This window comes from Mustelus asterias, chromosome 26 (assembly GCF_964213995.1).
Source record: "Mustelus asterias chromosome 26, sMusAst1.hap1.1, whole genome shotgun sequence".
In the NCBI taxonomy this organism is placed as follows: Eukaryota; Metazoa; Chordata; class Chondrichthyes; order Carcharhiniformes; family Triakidae; genus Mustelus; species Mustelus asterias.
This window is the reverse complement of record NC_135826.1, coordinates 45281090-45298523: the sequence shown is the minus strand read 5'-3', so window position 1 is coordinate 45298523 and position 17434 is coordinate 45281090. Positions and strand designations below refer to the sequence as shown.

Sequence of the window (17434 nt, the reverse complement as noted above, 5' to 3'; positions counted from 1 at the left end):
AATTCATTCAAGCCAAAATACTTTAATCCTGTGTTTTTCTTTTAAATGAATTTTATGGGTGAGGATGGCAAGAGAGCGAAGGTGCAATCCAGGATTCCCATGCTCCCTGTTTCCCCTGTGCAGTGTACTGCTGTACCTTGATGGACTTGGAGGTGACTCAGTCCTGCCTCGGAACTCTGAGATTTTGTACCGCTGTCTGCTCGGCAGATTCCAAAAATATTTGGGCCTTGGGTGCCATTGGAGTTGGGAATTTCCATTGTTTACCTTGTCCAGTGCTTGGAATGCTTTGGTCGCCACACTATTCAGGCAGAAACCACCACAACTATCCTCTTACTTCCCAAAAAACATATTGTATGCTTTCCTACCTTTCCCTGGACATGGTAGTATAGATGTAACATGACGTGTTTCTAATCCGGAGAAACAAGAGTTCATATTCCACCATGATATTCTGAGAAATTTAATCCAAAGCACATTCCTAGCTGTAGAAGTGACCTTGAGGCTCTTGTAAAGAACCCAATTGGTTCATTAATGTTTTCGACAAGAAGAAACCTATCCTTATCCAGCCTGGCCTACAGGTGACTGGAGTCTCTCACCAGTGCGGTTGAACCTTACCCGTCCTTTGATGTGGCCTAACAGGCCTCCCAGTTGTAATTTACTCCAGGGAACATAGTGATGGAAGCCTTTCCAAGAGTGAATTTTTTAAGCTATTCTGGAAATCACGTTGCCCCCCCCCTCCCCTCCTCCGCTGCCATCTCTGTGCACGCTTATAGCATTAAAACAATGTTTTAAAGCTTCCTCCTTGTTGGTTTTAGACCTTCGCGGAAACGTAGGGAACTGGGAATCTTTGCGAATTTTAGTGTTCCGGACGTGACCACGCCGACCTCCACGAGCAACGCGTCTGCCACAAAATCGCCGGAGGAGGAGTATCCAAAATTATTGGAGAAGGTTTGGATGAAGGAGTCTCTGGTGATCTCCAACTTGCGTCATTTCTCGGGATATCGGATTGAAATCCATGCGTGCAACCATGATGTGGAGACCGGAGGGTGCAGTGTTGCAGCCTATGTCAGTGCAAGGACCATGCCTGAAGGTAGGGGAGAAACTATTGTTCAAGTTCCTGTAGCTTCTACTTGGTTGCGAGTGAAAGGAGTTCCCAATGTACAATGATACACAAATTTTTACTTACATAACGTCCAAGCTGGCAACCGAGTTGGGGGAGAAAAAGAGAGATGTCATGAATTCACAACACAGAACCACAAGTGGGGAGAGACTGCAAGTACATTGTGACTGTTGACAGAGCAGCATTGAATAGTGAATGTTGATATAATAATTCAGAATAAGTAACGTTGGCAGCGAACCCTGACCAAAGGTTAAGGTTTGTGATGTTGTGCATCTGTCTTACAGAAATCTCAGGACTGCCAAAGATTGGTGGGGGGTCAATGAATCAAACTGCAGTGTGATTAGTAGACAAGTGGATAACACCGCTGTTTGGGTTGCTTCCTCTTGAAACGTACAGGATTATTCTTGTAAAAGTAAAGTTTATTTAATAGTCGCAAGTAAGGCTTACATTAATACTGCAATGAAGTTACTGTGAAATTCCCCTAGTCACTACAGGCCGGTGCCTGTTCGGGTCAATGCACCCTAACCAGCACCTCTTTCAAAATGTGGGAGGAAACCGGAGCACCTGGAGGAAACCCACGCAGACACGGGGAGAACGTGCAAACTCCACACAGACAGTGACCCAAGCCGGGAATTGAACCCGGGTTACTGGCGCTGTGAGGCAGCAGTGCTAACCATTGAGCCACTGTGTCACCCCTACACTCTGGGCTGACCCTGAGGCGTGTCCAGGATATTAGCAATACAGAATGATGAATTTAATTGAACATCTTGGTGGCATTTTTACTTGATTAATGCTGATTTAAATTTTATTTTTAATTCAACTTGCTGGTAATTGGGTCATCACACACAAGCTAATTTTGCTCTCTGTGGAAAGAATGAATGAGCTTACATTCACAGTCATTCATGTTTCCGGAGTCTATGAAATACCTATGAAATGTCAGCAGATGCAGGAGCCTGTTGATGAGGTTCCTCAAGCAGTAATGACATTTTTATTATTGGGTGACTAAGGTGAGTAACCCAGTTGTAAAGTCCAGGGCATCACACGTGGCAGAGATGCCCAACTAGCTCAAGTAGTAGTGTACATCTTGAACTTTAAATGTTTTCTGGAATATTGGAAAGACGATAGAAAGACTTGCGTTTATGTAGCATCTTCCAGAAGTCTCAAAGCTCTTTAACAGCCAATGGAATACTTATAAGTTCATAAGATATAGGAGCAGAATTAGGCCATTCGGCCCATCGAGTCTGCTCTGCTATTCGATCATGGCTGATATGCTCCTCATCCCCATTTTCCTGCCTTCACCCTTCACCCCATTACCAATTAAAAATCTGTCTAACTCCTCAAATTTACTCACTGTCCCAGCATCCACCGCACTTTGGGGTAGCGAATTCCACAGATTCACAACCCTTTGGGAGAAGTAGGTTCTCCTCAACTCTGTTTTAAATTTGCTACCCCTTATCCTAAGACTGTGACCGCTCGTCCTAGAATGCCCCACAAGAGGAAGCATCCGCTCCACGTCTACTTTATCCATACCCTTTGTCATCTTGTATACCTCAATTTGATCTCCCCTCATTCTTCTAAATTCCAGAGAGTATAGGCCTAAACTGTTCAACCTCTCCTCATACGACCAACCCCTCATCTCTGGAATCAATCTAGTGAACCTCCTCTGAACTGCCTCCAATCCCGCTACATCTTTCTTCAAATAAATGAACCAGGTTCCAAAAGGACCTGCTACGGGTCTGTTCCTCATGTTTAACTGGTGAGTTTGTGGTTGCATTATCCACACAGCAAGTTCCATCCCCAGTTGCAGAGCTGTCTGGAAGTGTTGAAAAGGTCTCCCCTCGGGGATTGTGGTCCTGGAACCATGTTCCGAGTCCCTGTAAACAGGGCAATCTGCTCCGTGTGATATGATGTGCTGTGTCCAAACAAATTCCCCAAATGGCTATGAATGTGCACCAAATGTACTGACATGTCGAACCATAACAATCGGACTCACTCCTGCTCTTCAGTCTGTTTTAGAATCACTCAGTTGTACAGTTTCCTATCTTCCCTCAGCAAGAAGTCTCACACCCCAGGTTAAAGTCCAACAGGTTTATTTGGTATCACGAGGTTTCGGAGCGGCTTTATTCATGGGTTCAAGCCCCACTCCAGGTCTTCTGCACAAAAATCCAGGTTGACACTCCAGTGCGGTACTGAGGACGTGCCCGAGATGCCGACTTTTAGATGAGACTGGCGCTGTCTGCCCCTTCAGGTGGATGCCAAAGATCCAGCGGCACTATTGTGAAGCAGAGCAGTGCAGATATCCCAGGTGTCCTGCTCAATATTCATCTCTCGACCAACTTCACACAGTCAGATTATCTGGTCATTATCACACTGTTGTTTATGTGAGCTTGCCATGTGTAAATTGGCTGCCAGGTTTCTGATATAACAGTGACTACACTTCATGTAAGTATTCCATTGGCAGTTAAAGCACTTTGAGACTTCTGGAGGTCGTGGAAGGTGCTATACAAATGCAAGTCTTTCTGTCTTCTTTCCAATATTCCAGAAAACGTGTTCAAGATGTTTTTTAAAAATAAGTTTATTTATTAGTGTCTCAAGTAGGCTTACATTAACACTGCAATGAAGTTACTGTGAAAATCCCTAGTCGCCACATTCTGGCACCTGTTCGGGTACACTGAGGGAGAATTTAGCACGGCCAGTGCACCCTAACCAGCACGTCTTTGGATTGTGGAAGGCAACTGGAGGAAGCCCACGCAGACACGGGAAGAACGTGCCGATTCCACACAGACAGTGTCCCAAGCCAGGAATTGAACCCGAGTCCCTGGTGCTGTGAGGCAGCAGTGCTAACCACTGGGCCACCGTGCCGCCCTACATGTACACTACTACTTGAGTTAGTTGGGCATCTCTGCCACCTGTGATGCCCTGGACTTGGTTACTCACCTCAGTCGCCTAATAATAAAAATCTGAATTTGCATCTTGAGAATGCACCTGATTTGTTGCTGAACTGTGGTTTATACCGTGTCATTGTGTCCTTGGGGCTGTTCAGTTGAAGTGAGATATTTTGTTTTCTTTTACAGCAAAGGCTGATGACATTGTGGGCCCAGTCACACACGAGGTAATTGACAAAGTTGTTCATATCAAGTGGGAGGAACCGAAGAATCCGAATGGCCTCATTGTGCTTTACGAAGTGCATTACAAACGCCTTGTGGACTCTGAGGTGAGTGAGAAACATTCTGAGTATAATTATCGTGTGCCAGCTATTGAGTTAATCGGACCAGCCGTGCAAGTACAATGGCAAGTCAGAAGCTTTGGAGCGACTAACGCGCTGCCGTTCTGCCTAAAGTCTGATCATGATGTGGAGATGCCGGCGTTGGACTGGGGTAAACACAGTAAGGAGTCTAACAAACACCAGGTTAAAGTCCAACAGGTTTATTTCACAGCGTTTGCTACCAAATAAACCTGTTGGACTTTAACCTGGTGTTTGTTAGACTCCTTACTAAAGTCTGATCACCGTGTACGAGATACATGACAGGAGTGGTGATGGAATGATCTCCAGTGACCAACAACACTCAAGAAGCTCCAGGACAAAGCAGCCTGTTTGATTGGCACCCACACACCACTTTAAACATTTATTCCCCCCATCACCAACACACGGAGACAGCAAAGGAAAAAGAACAATACAGCACAGGAACAGGCCCTTCGGCCCACCAAGCCTGCACCGATGCACGGTTACTATCCCTCCGTTCGCCTCCTGTTCATGTGTCCATCAAGATACTCTTTGAACGTTGGTAGTGTGACTGCTTCCACCACCTCCATTGGCAGAGAGTTCCAGGCACCCACCACTTTCTCTGTGGAAAAACATGTTTCTCCTAAACGTACCACCTTTCACCTTAAACCTGTGCCCTCTGTATGTCAGTGCTCTTAAGGGTTCTGTCATTTAACGTATAATTCGCACCTGATTTGATCTTCTAAAATGCATTACCTCGCATTTGTCTGGATTAAACTTCATCTGACATTTCTCTGCCCAAGTCTGCAATCTATCTATATCCCACTGCATCCTTTGACAATCCTTGTTACTATCTGCAACTCCGCCAATTTTTGTGTCATCCGCAAACTTACTAATCAGAACGCCTGCCTTTTCCTCCAGATTATTTATATATACCACAAACAACAAAAGACCCCCGCATCGATCCCCGTGGAACACCACTAATTACTGATCTCTATTCTGAAATGCACCCTTCCATCGCTACTCTCTCTCCAGTGTGTACCATCTACAGGAAACACTGCAACAACTCCCCAAGACTCCTTAGACAGCACCTTCCTAACCCGAAACCTCCAGTGACTAGATGAAGAAGGGTAGCAGATGCATGAGAACGCCACCATCTGCAAGCTCCCCTCCAAGGCACGAACCATCCTGACTTGAAAATACATCACTGTTCGTTCACTGTTGCAGGGTCAAAACTCTGGAATTTTCTCCCTCACTATATTGGGGTGTACCTGCGCTGCAAGGGCAGCAGCAGTTTGAGAAGGTGGCTCATCTCCTCAAAGGCACAGTAAGAAGCCTCACAACACTCACCTGATGAAGGACCAGAGCTCCGAAAGCTCGTGATACCAAATAAACCTGTTGGACTTTAACCCGGTGTTGTGAGACTTCTTACTATGCCCACCCCAGTCCAACGCCGGCATCTCCACATCATTGTTCTCAAAGGCAGTTAAGGGAGGGCATTAAATCCTGCAGCGGTACCCATATTCTGTAAGTAGATTTCAGAAATGTCCACATGGTCAGTTTATTTTCCTAAAATGATGGGAGTGGAGTTGGGAGACGTTTTTCAAAAACTCAACTGCACACTGCCATTTATTGGTCAGAGGACGCAACTGCACCTTACTGACAAGCGTCTACATGTGTGCTTTGTGTTTTTAATTCTTGCGTTTAAGTTTATTTATTATTGCCATAAGTTAGATTTACATTAACACTGCAATGAAGTTACTGTGAAAATCTAGTTGCCACACACTCCGGCGCCTGTTCGGGTACACTGAGGGGGAATTTAGCATGGTCAATGCACCTAACCAGCACGTCTTTCGGATTGTGGGAGGAAACCGGAGCATCCGGAGGAAACCCACGCAGACACGGGGAGAATGTGCAAACTCCGCACAGACAGTGACCCAAGCCGGGAATCGAACCCAGGTCCCTGGTGCTGTGAGGCAGCAGTGCTAACCACTGGGCCAACATTTCACAGTCGGATATTGATATGAAAGTATAACCAAAACTTGTGACAGCAGGAAATTGAACAGGAATTGGGTTAATGTATGATTTTTATAATGTACAGATCATTATCAATAAAACTTCCTGCTGTCTGCACCATGTGGAGCTGCTGTATGTTATTATGTCGCTATTAAATGCGGATCATGTGTTGCTGCTGCTGGTTACTGAACTTGCTTTTATTAAGCCCAAAGTGAAAACACTTGTTTCTTACATCCATGAGAACTGACATTCAGTATAGTTTGCTTTGGTCTTTAACGCAGGAGATGCAACAATGCGTGTCTCGCAAAAGGTACCTGAACGAACAAGGCTGCAAACTGAAAGTGCACCATCCTGGAAACTACACTCTGAAAGTACGAGCCACCTCACTGGCTGGAAATGGCTCGTGGACTGAACCTATCTCCTTCTGCATCCAAGATTCAAACACTAGTAAGTTTCCTCCGGGAAGCCAAGTGGCTCTGTCCTTAACCCTGGCTCAAACTCCGATTTGCAGTGCTGTGATAATGAGATCCAAGTCTTCCTAATAATAACTCCTGAGGGTTCCCAGTGAAATCTATGGGGCAGCATCTCCCTTGATCCTGAGCTTGTTCATTATTCCGGCATGAATGTCCTTGATTTGATTTATTATTGTATTAGTATACAGTGAAAACTATTGTTTATTGCGCGCTATACAGACAAAGCATACCGCACATAGAGAAGGAAAGGGAGAGTGCAGAATGTAGTGTTAAATTAACTAGCTAGGGTGTAGAGAAAGATCAACTTAATGCAAGGTAAGTCCGTTCAAAAGTCTAATGGTAGCAGGGAAAAAGCTGTTCTTGAGTCTGTTGGTACGCATCCTCAGACTTTTGTATCTTTTTCCCGACGGAGGAAGGTGGAAGAGAGACAATGTCCGGGGTGCGTGGGGTCCTTAATTATGCTGGCCGCTTTTCCGAGGCAGCGGGAAGTGTAGACAGAGTCAGTGGGTGGGAGACTGGTTCAAATGATGGACAGGGCTTCGTTCACGACCCTTTGTAGTTTCTTGCGGTCTTGGGCAGAGCAGGAGCCCATACCAAGCTGTGATACGTCGAGAAAGGATGCTTTCTACGGTGCATCTGTAAAAATTAGAGAGAGTCGTAGCTGACATGCCACTCCCTCTATACTGCTAAGAGGCAAAATGTTATTGGGAATAATGGTTATGTTTTCTGATCAGCTCTTAAGAACTTTGAGCCAGTGAAGGTAACTTTTAATTTGTAACTGATGGACATCAAAACTTGCATAAGAAAATAAATTACAGGCCCATTATATGTTCATTCTGGTTCATCCAGGGTCTGGAGCGGAATTGAGTAGATGACCCTGATCCTGCTGAAGTGCTTCCTGAGGAAATCCTGGCTAAATACCGATTGTATGTTAATGGCCACTAGTTTCAGCTTCCTCCACAAGTGGAAACATCTCAATATACACTCTCTGGAACCTTTTTATAGCCTTAAAGACCCCTATCAGGTCATCGTTTTCTTGAGAAAAGTGTTTTCCTGTAATATCTTCATTCTGGTAGCAGTGGTAAACCGAGCTGTATGTTAACAGTGGATTGCTGATGTCAAATTGCTTGTAGATTTCAAGTTCCCAATCAGAAGAACCCCGGATGATATATCAACACCCCCCCCGCCCGCCCACCCAACCCAACCCAACCCATCACTCCCAATTTTAAATTATGTACCAGCAGATTTTCTATAGCATTATTTATTGTAAGGCACAGTGGTTAGCATTGCTGCCTCATAGTGCCAATGACCTGGGTTCGATTCCCGGCTTGGGTCACTGTCTGTGTGGAATTTGCATGTTCTCCCCCGTGTCTGCGTGGGTTTCCTCCGAGTGCTCCGGTTTCCTCCCACACTCCAAAGATGCGCAGGTTAGGTGGATTGGCCGTGCTAAATTGCCCCTTGGTGTCAGGGAAAGTAGCTCGGGTAAGTGCATGGGGTCATGGGTGGGATTGTGATCAGTGCAGACTCAATGGGCCAAATGGCCTCCTTCTGCACTGTAGGGATTCTAAGCTGAATAGAATGACCGTCTGAAGATGCTTTGCATTGCAGTGGCGCCTGCGCCCTTCATCCTGTATGCTGGGTCAATGGATTGAAATGCTTTTAGTATGTCCCCTGTGCCAGTGTAGCAACATCTTGGTTACTCACTGGAAGAGGGGGAAGGGGGGAGCTGGATCTGATGGATTCTGGCTAAGTTTACGAAGCTGTTGCAACACTCACGGTTAGTTCACACTGGACTTGTGCCAATCCACCTAACCCACACATCTTTGGAGTGTGGGAGGAAACCGGAACACTCGGAGGAAACCCACGCAGACACGGGGAGAACGTGCAAACTCCACTCAGACAGTGACCCGAGCCGGGAATCGAACCTGGGTCATTGGCACTATGAGGCAGCAGTGCGAATGACTGTGCCATCGTGCCACCCCCACTGTGCCTTACCATAAACAATGCTGTAGAAAATCTGCTGGTACATAATTTAAAATTGGGAGTGATGGGTGGAAGGGGGGGGGGGGGGGGGGAGCCCGATATATCATCCGGGGTGCTTCTGATCGGGAACTTGAAATCTACAAGCAATTTGACATCAGCAATCCACTGTTAACATACAGCTCGGTTACCACTGCTACCAGAATGAAGATATTACAGGAAAACACTTTTCTCAAGAAAAGGATGACCTGATAGGGGTCTTTAATGCTATAAAAAGGTTCTAGAGAGTGTATATCGAGAGTGAAGGGCTGTGCTGCTTTAGAAACACAGGTCAAGACATATGTACTGTGTAATACATGATACTTTCCTCTGCTGCAGTCAGCCTGTGTCACTTTAAAGCCGCTGTGTCTGATTGATGGCAGCTTCAGTTCGCTTGTCAATCGGAGTTTAAACGTTTGCTCTGGAAGTTTTGCGGACTGAGCTTACCTGGCTTGGGTGAAACCGTGATCAGGCAGGGGGCGAGGCTGGCCCATTGCACTGGGGGGTGTGGTGACGCCTGCGATGGTGGTTTGCCCAGGCGAGGGTAGAGTAAAGGATCAGGGTTAGCCAATGAGGTTAAACTGAGGCTTTACCTGAAACAATTTTTCAAAGCCATCTCGGCGTTTTGGCTCAGATGCAACTTTAGATCAAGCCCGAGTGGGGATGTCTCTTCAGAAGGAACTCTTCAAATGCAGACAATAAAAATATAACAAAGCTGACTCCAACTTACAAATCAAAGAAAGGGTTTAATAAAGAAACTTCATTATTCCAAACCTCAGGCCTTGCTCTGGGCCAATCCAACCTCTTCACAAGTCCCAACATGTTCTTATTTATACTGATTCAGCTGGTCAGCTGACCATCACATCATTCGGTAATTGGTTCCATGGTTTACTGGGTCAGCTGACTCTTACAGCGCGTTACCATTGGTCACATTACATCCAATACAAAGTTGTCATCGGTCACATTCTGACAGGAGGTGCAATGCCTCATCCTGTCGGCTTGGATCGTGTTTGATCGAGCCCAGATCCCCCAGGCTAGGGGAGAGTCAATGATCAGGTAGCCAATGAGGTTCAACCGAGGTGCCACCTGATTCAATTTTTCAAAGCCATCTCGGCCCTTTAGCTAAGATGAAGCATTGGATGAAGCCCAGGATGGGAGGGCAATGCCTCATCCTGTCAGCTTGGATCTTGTTTGGGACTCTTGTGAGGATCTTGAATTGGATTCAGTTGGAATTTGAATTTGGATTTAATAAAAACGGGGGGAGGGGTGGGATTCTCTATCGGGTCATCTTTTAATCTTCTCTAGAGAAAACGATCTTTCCTGACAGCTGTAATCAGGTATCTGTGGTAATCTGAGTTGGATATATGCTTGGTACAATGCACCAGCTTCCTGTGTCCTCTCTCCTAAAGCTGGCCCTATTAATTCAGTGAATGGAACTCACGTCTACAACAGGGAAATTGCTCATTCTCCTCCTGCCTCGCGAGATGATGCAGTAGATTTTACCAAATGGGGTGGCAGGATGGCACAGTGGTTAACGCTGCTGCCTCGCAGCGCCAGGGACCCGGGTTTGATTCTGGCCTCGGGTAACTGTCTGTGTGGAGTTTGCACGTTCTCCCCGTGCCTGCGTGGGTTTCCTTCGGGTGCTCCGGTTTCCTCCCACAGCCCAAAGATGTGCGGGTTAGGTGGATTGGCCATGATAGATTGCCCCATAGCGTCAGGGGGATTAGTAAATATGTGGGGTTACGGGAATGGGGCTTGGATGGGATTGTGGTCAGTGCAGACTCGATGGGCCAAATTGCCGCCTCCTGTAGTGTAGGATTCTATGATCTAAATCAAGTTCTGACCTACTAAATATTTTTCTTTCCTCCTGTGTTTGTCCACAGACCGTGACAGTGACTACTACAAGATAATTGGACCAGTAATCTTCATTGGTCTGCTCGTCATCCTGGTCCCAGTCGCCTTCATGGTAGTGAAGAAGAGGTAAGGACAAATTAGAATGTAGTTTTCCCAGTGTTATATTAACATTTTTATTGTGGCCCACCTTCCTCGCGTCTTTGTTCCAGGCTCCCAGCTCGCTCAACGTTCAGGTGTATGACTGGGTCCTTACAAGGTCGGAAACTGGTTTCTGGAATATGTCAGTACCATAGGGGACCTAATAAGGTGCTTTGAATCAACATTGCACTGCTGCACAGTATCACCTTGAATATAGACTTTGCTCCAGAGGAGTGAGAGCAGAACTTTATTTTCCCCAAATAAAAGTACATTACGTGACCGTTAAAAGTTGACATTTACAGAAAGTGCAAATCAAAACTGTAGTTTGCTTACTACAGAGAAAGCTAGCCTCAGTTATGGTGACTGTGACAACTATCAGGGAGGTGACGGCCTAGTGGTATTATCGCTAGACTGTTAATCCAGAAACTCAATGAATGTTCTGGGGGCCCGGATTCGAATCCCACCACGGCAGATTTTATCATTGAATTCAATGATAAAATATCTGGAATTAAGATTCTACTGGTGACCATGAAACCATTGTCGATGTCGAAAAAACCCATCTGGTTCACTAATGTCCTTACCTGCCGTCCTTACCTGGTCTGCCCTCCATGTGATTCCAGAGCCACAGCGATGTGGTTGACTCTTAACTTCCCCTGTGAAATGGTCAGGCAAATCGCTCAGTTCAAAGGCAATCAGGAATTGGCAACAGATGCTGAACTTAACCAACAGCACCTACATTCCAGGAAATAATTTTTAAAAATTAAAAGCATGATAGCTACAAGATTCACTGCAGGAACTCTCCAAGATTCCTTAGACAGCACCTTCCAAACCTACAGCCACTACCATCTAGAAGGGCGAGGGCAGCTAATACCTGGGAACACCACCACCTGGAGGTTCCCTTCCGAGTCACTCACCATCCTGCCTTGGAATATATCGCTGTTCCTTCACTGTCGATGGGTCAAAAGTCTTGAACATCCTTCCTATCAGCACTGTGGGTGTACCTACACCTCAGGGACTGCAGCGGTTCAAGAAGGCAGCTCACCACCACCACCTCAATGGCAGCGAGGGGTGGGCAATAAATGCTGGCCTAGCGTTTTCTGTTTTTCTGACAATCGACAATGGTTTCATGGTCATCAGATTCTTAATTCCAGGTTTTTTATCATTGAATTCAAATTCCACCATCTGCCGTAGCGGGATTCGAACCCAGACAGAACATTAGCTGAGTTTCTGGATTATTAGTCAAGCGATAATACCACTAGGCCATTGCCTCCCCGATAGTTGTCATGGTCACCATACCTGAAACTAGCTTTATATGACACCCCCATCCTGTAAATTAATAAAATGAAATTCATTACGTTCAAAAAGCGCAGCCTAAAGAGCTGTACATGGTTTCCACCCCCTCAGTCTACTCTGGGTTGGAAGTCTTTGGCATTGCCCTGTCCTCGTTGCACCTCTTTGGTGGCTGCCACAATCTTCAGTGCTTCCCTCAAGCACCTGGGCCTCGAAATGTGCAAATTGTCACCAGCAGCTTAGCTGCATCTGAAAACAAATAAGTTTTGAGTAGCCAAAAGACCGTCTTTCACTGAGTCGCTGGCCTTCCAGCAGCAGTAGATGTTTATCTCATTGTGTGCTGCTGGGAAGAGCGCAGAGTTCTTTATTATGGAGCTGCTGGAGATGAACTTTGACAACATCAACTGCAGTGAATCCAGAAACTGCCCACCAAACTGAGCGGAGTAAAGAGGGTAACGTTTCAGGCATACCCCAGCATCAGACTGACAGAGTCGAGCTGAACTAGCCCTTTCGTTTTATGGGATTGACAGTAACAATTCATCACTGGCCAAAAATGTGCGTTAATCATACACTTCTTAGAATTAAACTTTAAATTTTAGTGTTAAGGGCTTTAGATTTTCTTAAATAATAAAATCTGACCTGCCAAAATCGGCTTGGTTTCTGCTGAAACTTTTAACTTAAGAACCTTTGTTATCATAGAATCCATACGGTGCAGAAGGAGGGTATTTGGCCCACCGAGTCTGCACCGACTCTCTAACAGAGTGTTTTACCCAGGCCCTCTCCCTCCCCCTATGCCCGTAACCTCACGTATTTACCCCCCCCCCCCCAATCCACCCCAACCTATACATCTTGGGACACTAAGGGGCAATTTAGCTTGGTCAGTCCACCTAACCTGCTCATCTTTGGACTGTGGGAGGAAACCGGAGCACCCGAAAGAAACCCACGCAGACACGGGGAGAACGTGTAAACCTCACACAGACAGTAACCCAAGGCTGGAATTGAACCCGGGTCCCTGGCGCTGTGAGGCAGCAGTGCTAACCACTGTGCCACCGTGCTATATGTGTTCGAAGATGATTGGCAAAAGAAGCAATGGTGACATGAGGATTTCTTTTTGGCGTAAGGAGCACTTGGGATCTGAAATGCACTGCCCCAGGATGTGGTGGAGGCAGGATTTAATCATGGCTTTGAACGGGGAATTGGATAGTTATCTGAAGAGGGAGAATTTACAGCGGGGAGCGGCAGTGGTGAATTTACTCTTTCAGAATGCCAGCTCAGTTACGATGGGTGAAATGCAAACCTTATGCTCTGAGCATTCTATTTTGTGCAAGATCCAACTCCCAAAGTTGCAACTTCATGCGGGTTATTATGACCTGGGAGTGCAATTTCATCGCCAGAATGACGCAATGAGCTTCTACCATCAGTGACGCAACCAACATTGCTACCAATTATACAGTGCATTTCTTTAGTCAATTTCCTGCTGTGATGTTCCTCCAGGAAGCTACTAACTACTTCACACACAGCTTAGTGAATGTGTAGAACAGGCTAGCCAGGAAGGTTGGGTAGTGACCATAAAACTCGGGAAAGAGATGGTTAGTTTTTCTTTCAGGCAGAGGGAAACCGCTTGGTGAGGTCAAGACAGAGTGAGGGAGTCAGTCTGGTGGAATAGGCTGTTCAACTTGAGCAGTAAAAACAGAAAACGTTTGAAAGGCTTCTTAGACAGCACCTTCCAAACCCACAACCAGAAGGACAGGGCAGGGAATGCATGGGAACACCACCACCTGAAAGATCCCCTCCAAGTCACACACCATCCTGACTTAAAGTTTATTTATTAGTCATGAGTGGGCTTACATTAACACTGCAATGAAGTTACTGTGAAAATCCCCGAGTTGCCACACTCCAGCGTCTGTTTGGGTACACTGAGGGAGAATTTATCACGGACAATGCACCCTAACCAGCACGTCTTTCGGACTGTGGGAGGAAGCCGGAGCACCCGGAGGAAACCCACGCAGACATGGGAAGAATGCGCGGACTCAGCACAGACAGTGACCCAAGCCGGGAATTGAACCCGGGTCCTTGGCGGCAGCAGTGCCACCGTGCCCACTTGGAAATATATCGCCGTTCCCTCAGTATCGCTGGGTCAGAATCCTGGAACTCCTTCCCTGACAGCGCTGTGTACCTGCAATACATGGACTGCTGTGGTTCAAGAAGGCAGCTCACCCCCACCTTCTCAAGGACAATACATTCTGGCCGAGCCAGCGACACTCACATCCCTTGGGTGAATAGAAAATATACTCAAAGTCTGGCAGCATCTGTGGAGAGAGAAACCGAGTTAATGTTTCAGATCTGTGACCTTTCATCATAATTACAGGGGGGCCTTTTGTAATCTATTTGTCCTCGTGCCACTAAATATTGTTCACTGGCCCTATTTTTAAAGGATTATTGTTGAAATTTGCGTGTCTCATTATTTTGGGGACTGAACAGAAACTAAAACATTCAGATAATAAAATGAATCAAATGATAGAGTGATGAGAGAGTTGAAAAGTCAGTCAACTCTAAATGTGTTCTGCTCATTGGGAAGTTCTGTTACTCTGTGGTTACTGCAGATGTTTCATTCAGCATTTCTTGCTTTCAGACGAACTGAAGGACCCACTGGAATATTTTACACATCTTCAAATCCAGAATACATCAGTGCCAGCGATGGTAAGTTTCTGAACTCTCTCAGTTCCCCCAACCTACCCCTCTTCCAACTCCCCCTCTCCTTCCCCCTTCTTCCCCTTCGTCCCCCTCCCCCGCCCCCTCCCCCGCCCCCTCCCCCGCCCCCTCCCCCACCCCCGCCCCGCCCCTTCCCCCACCCCCGCCCCTCCCCTCCCCCGCCCCCTCCCCGCCCCCTCCCCCACCCCCTCCCCCGCCCCCTCCCCCACCCTGTAACATTCTTATTGAGTGTCTTAGAATGTTTTACCTGCATAAAGGTGCGATCATTAGGTGGCTCTCTCCTCTATAAATCAATGAATGCGTATTAAGAACTTGCTTCTGAGCAAAGCTTAGTTTCAATTAGGTTGATTCTCATTCTGGCTTTTCTTATCTTCAAAGATCTAGATAGGATATATTAGTGACTTCCAGCATTCTCACAGGCTGTCTTTATTGTGGATGTTTGCTCAGTGTAATGACACTAAATGTTTGTGACGTTATTTCTCCAGTCTACGTTCCAGATGAGTGGGAGGTTTCACGCGATAAGATAGAGCTTCTGAGAGAGCTGGGACAGGGTTCCTTCGGCATGGTCTACGAAGGAATTGCAAAGGATATTGTGAAGGGCTGCCCAGAAACTCATGTGGCAGTGAAAACTGTGAATGAGTCGGCCAGTCTGCGAGAACGCATAGAGTTCCTGAACGAGGCGTCCGTGATGAAGGGGTTCAGCTGTCACCATGTGGTATGAGCTTTATATTCTCTCCAGTGTTTATCAATGTATACCTGTGGCTAATCGTGGAATCCCTACAGTGCAGAAGGAGGCCATTCAGCCCATCGAGCCTGCACCAGCAACAGTCCCACACAGACCCTATAACCATAACCCCACAATTTTACCCTGCTAATCCCCCTGACACTAAGTGGTAACTTAGCACGGACAATCAACCTAACCTTTTACCCTCTGGGGCCCCTTCCCTCTGGGGCCCCTTCCCTCTGGGGCCCGTTCACCCTGTCATGTACACACGGGCACACAAGTGCATTTTTTAGATTCCCAGCATCTATGTCCTGCGTGGAAGCATTTCACAGATGCCTAATCAGACGACAACACAGACCGAAGTTGTGTTGGGTTAGGAGGCGCATGCTTGTAATATGTAGCTCTGCAAATAAATGCATATAGAAGTATGTAAAGATTAGCTCCAGTTCTCTCCTTCTGGAGAATAACATGGATCCTCCTTTCCCCCCATTCATTTTTTGGAGTTTCTATTAAAGATGGGGTTGTTGCTGTCTGGTGGAGTTCAGGCTGCATGGAGCTGTTATTGAGCATTTTTCTTGTTGCGTGCGGGTTGTGCTGAAACTTGCGTTGGCCTTTACAGGTGCGTTTACTCGGCGTTGTATCAAAGGGGCAGCCGACTCTCGTTGTCATGGAGCTGATGACTCACGGGGACCTGAAGAGCTACCTGAGATCCTTACGGCCAGATGCTGAGGTAACCTCCCAATTTCATCCCCACCACTTTTTTTAAAAAATGTTAAATTGTCCAGAGAAATGCTAAGTGAGGGAGCAGGTGAAAGGGCAGTTGAGAATTAAGTGAGGGAGTGGCTGAGAGGAAAGGGAGAATGATATGAGGGAGCAGGTGAGAGACACACCGACAGTGCAGCGCTCCCTCGGTACTGCATTGGAATCACAGCACTAATTTCTTTGTGCTGAAGCTCTGGAGTGGAATTTGAATCAGGAACCTTGTGATTCAGATGCGAGAGTGCTACCAACTGGGTCATGGCTGCCATTCACACCTGAGGGCGGGGAACTACGCAAAAGAGAAAGGGAGCGGAGAGTGGGGATTGATTGGAGGGAGTAACGGGAAGGATAAATGTGAGGTGATTCATTTTGGTAGGACTAATTTAAATGTGGATTACAGGGTCAAAGGTAGGGTTCTGAAGACTGTGGAGGAACAGAGAGATCTTGGGGTCCATATCCACAGATCTCTAAAGGTTGCCACTCAAGTGGATAGATCTGTGAAGAAGGCCTATAGTGTGTTAGCTTTTATTAACGGGGTTGGAGTTTAAGAGCCGTGGGGTTATGCTGCAACTGTACAGGACCTTGGTGAGACCACATTTGGAATATTGTGTGCAGTTCTGGTCACCTCACTATAAGAAGGATGTGGAAGCGCTGGAAAGAGTGCAGAGGAGATTTACCAGGATGCTGCCTGGTTTGGAGGGTAGGTCTTATGAGGAAAGGTTGAGGGAGCTAGGGCTGTTCTCTCTGGAGCGGAGGAGGCTGAGGGGAGACTTAATAGAGGTTTATAAAATGATGAAGGGGATAGATAGAGTGAACATTCAAAGACTATTTCCTCGGGTGGATGGAGCTATTACAAGGGGGCATAACTATAGGGTTCGTGGTGGGAGATACAAGAAGGATATCAGAGGTAGGTTCTTTACGCAGAGAGTGGTTGGGGTGTGGAATGGACTGCCTGCAGTGATAGTGGAGTCAGACACTTTAGGAACATTGAAGCGGTTATTGGATAGGCACATGGAGCACACCAGGATGATAGGGAGTGGGATAGCTTGATCTTGGTTTCAGATAAAGCTCGGCACAACATCGTGGGCCGAAGGGCCTGTTCTGTGCTG

At 46.6% G+C, this 17434-nt stretch overlaps 1 protein-coding gene across 2 annotated transcripts in view; it reads left to right on the top strand.

Moving 5' to 3' along the window:
* The window catches only part of LOC144479649 (insulin receptor-like), a 57709-nt gene that overhangs the window by 33178 nt on the left and 7097 nt on the right, over positions 1–17434 (top strand). For both annotated transcript variants that reach the window (XM_078198623.1, XM_078198622.1), the window contains 7 exons: positions 813–1087; positions 4192–4331; positions 6638–6803; positions 10732–10828; positions 14763–14830; positions 15328–15557; positions 16186–16296. In XM_078198623.1, the coding sequence (XP_078054749.1) occupies positions 813–1087; positions 4192–4331; positions 6638–6803; positions 10732–10828; positions 14763–14830; positions 15328–15557; positions 16186–16296 (1087 nt within the window). The remainder of the gene's footprint in view (positions 1–812; positions 1088–4191; positions 4332–6637; positions 6804–10731; positions 10829–14762; positions 14831–15327; positions 15558–16185; positions 16297–17434) is intronic.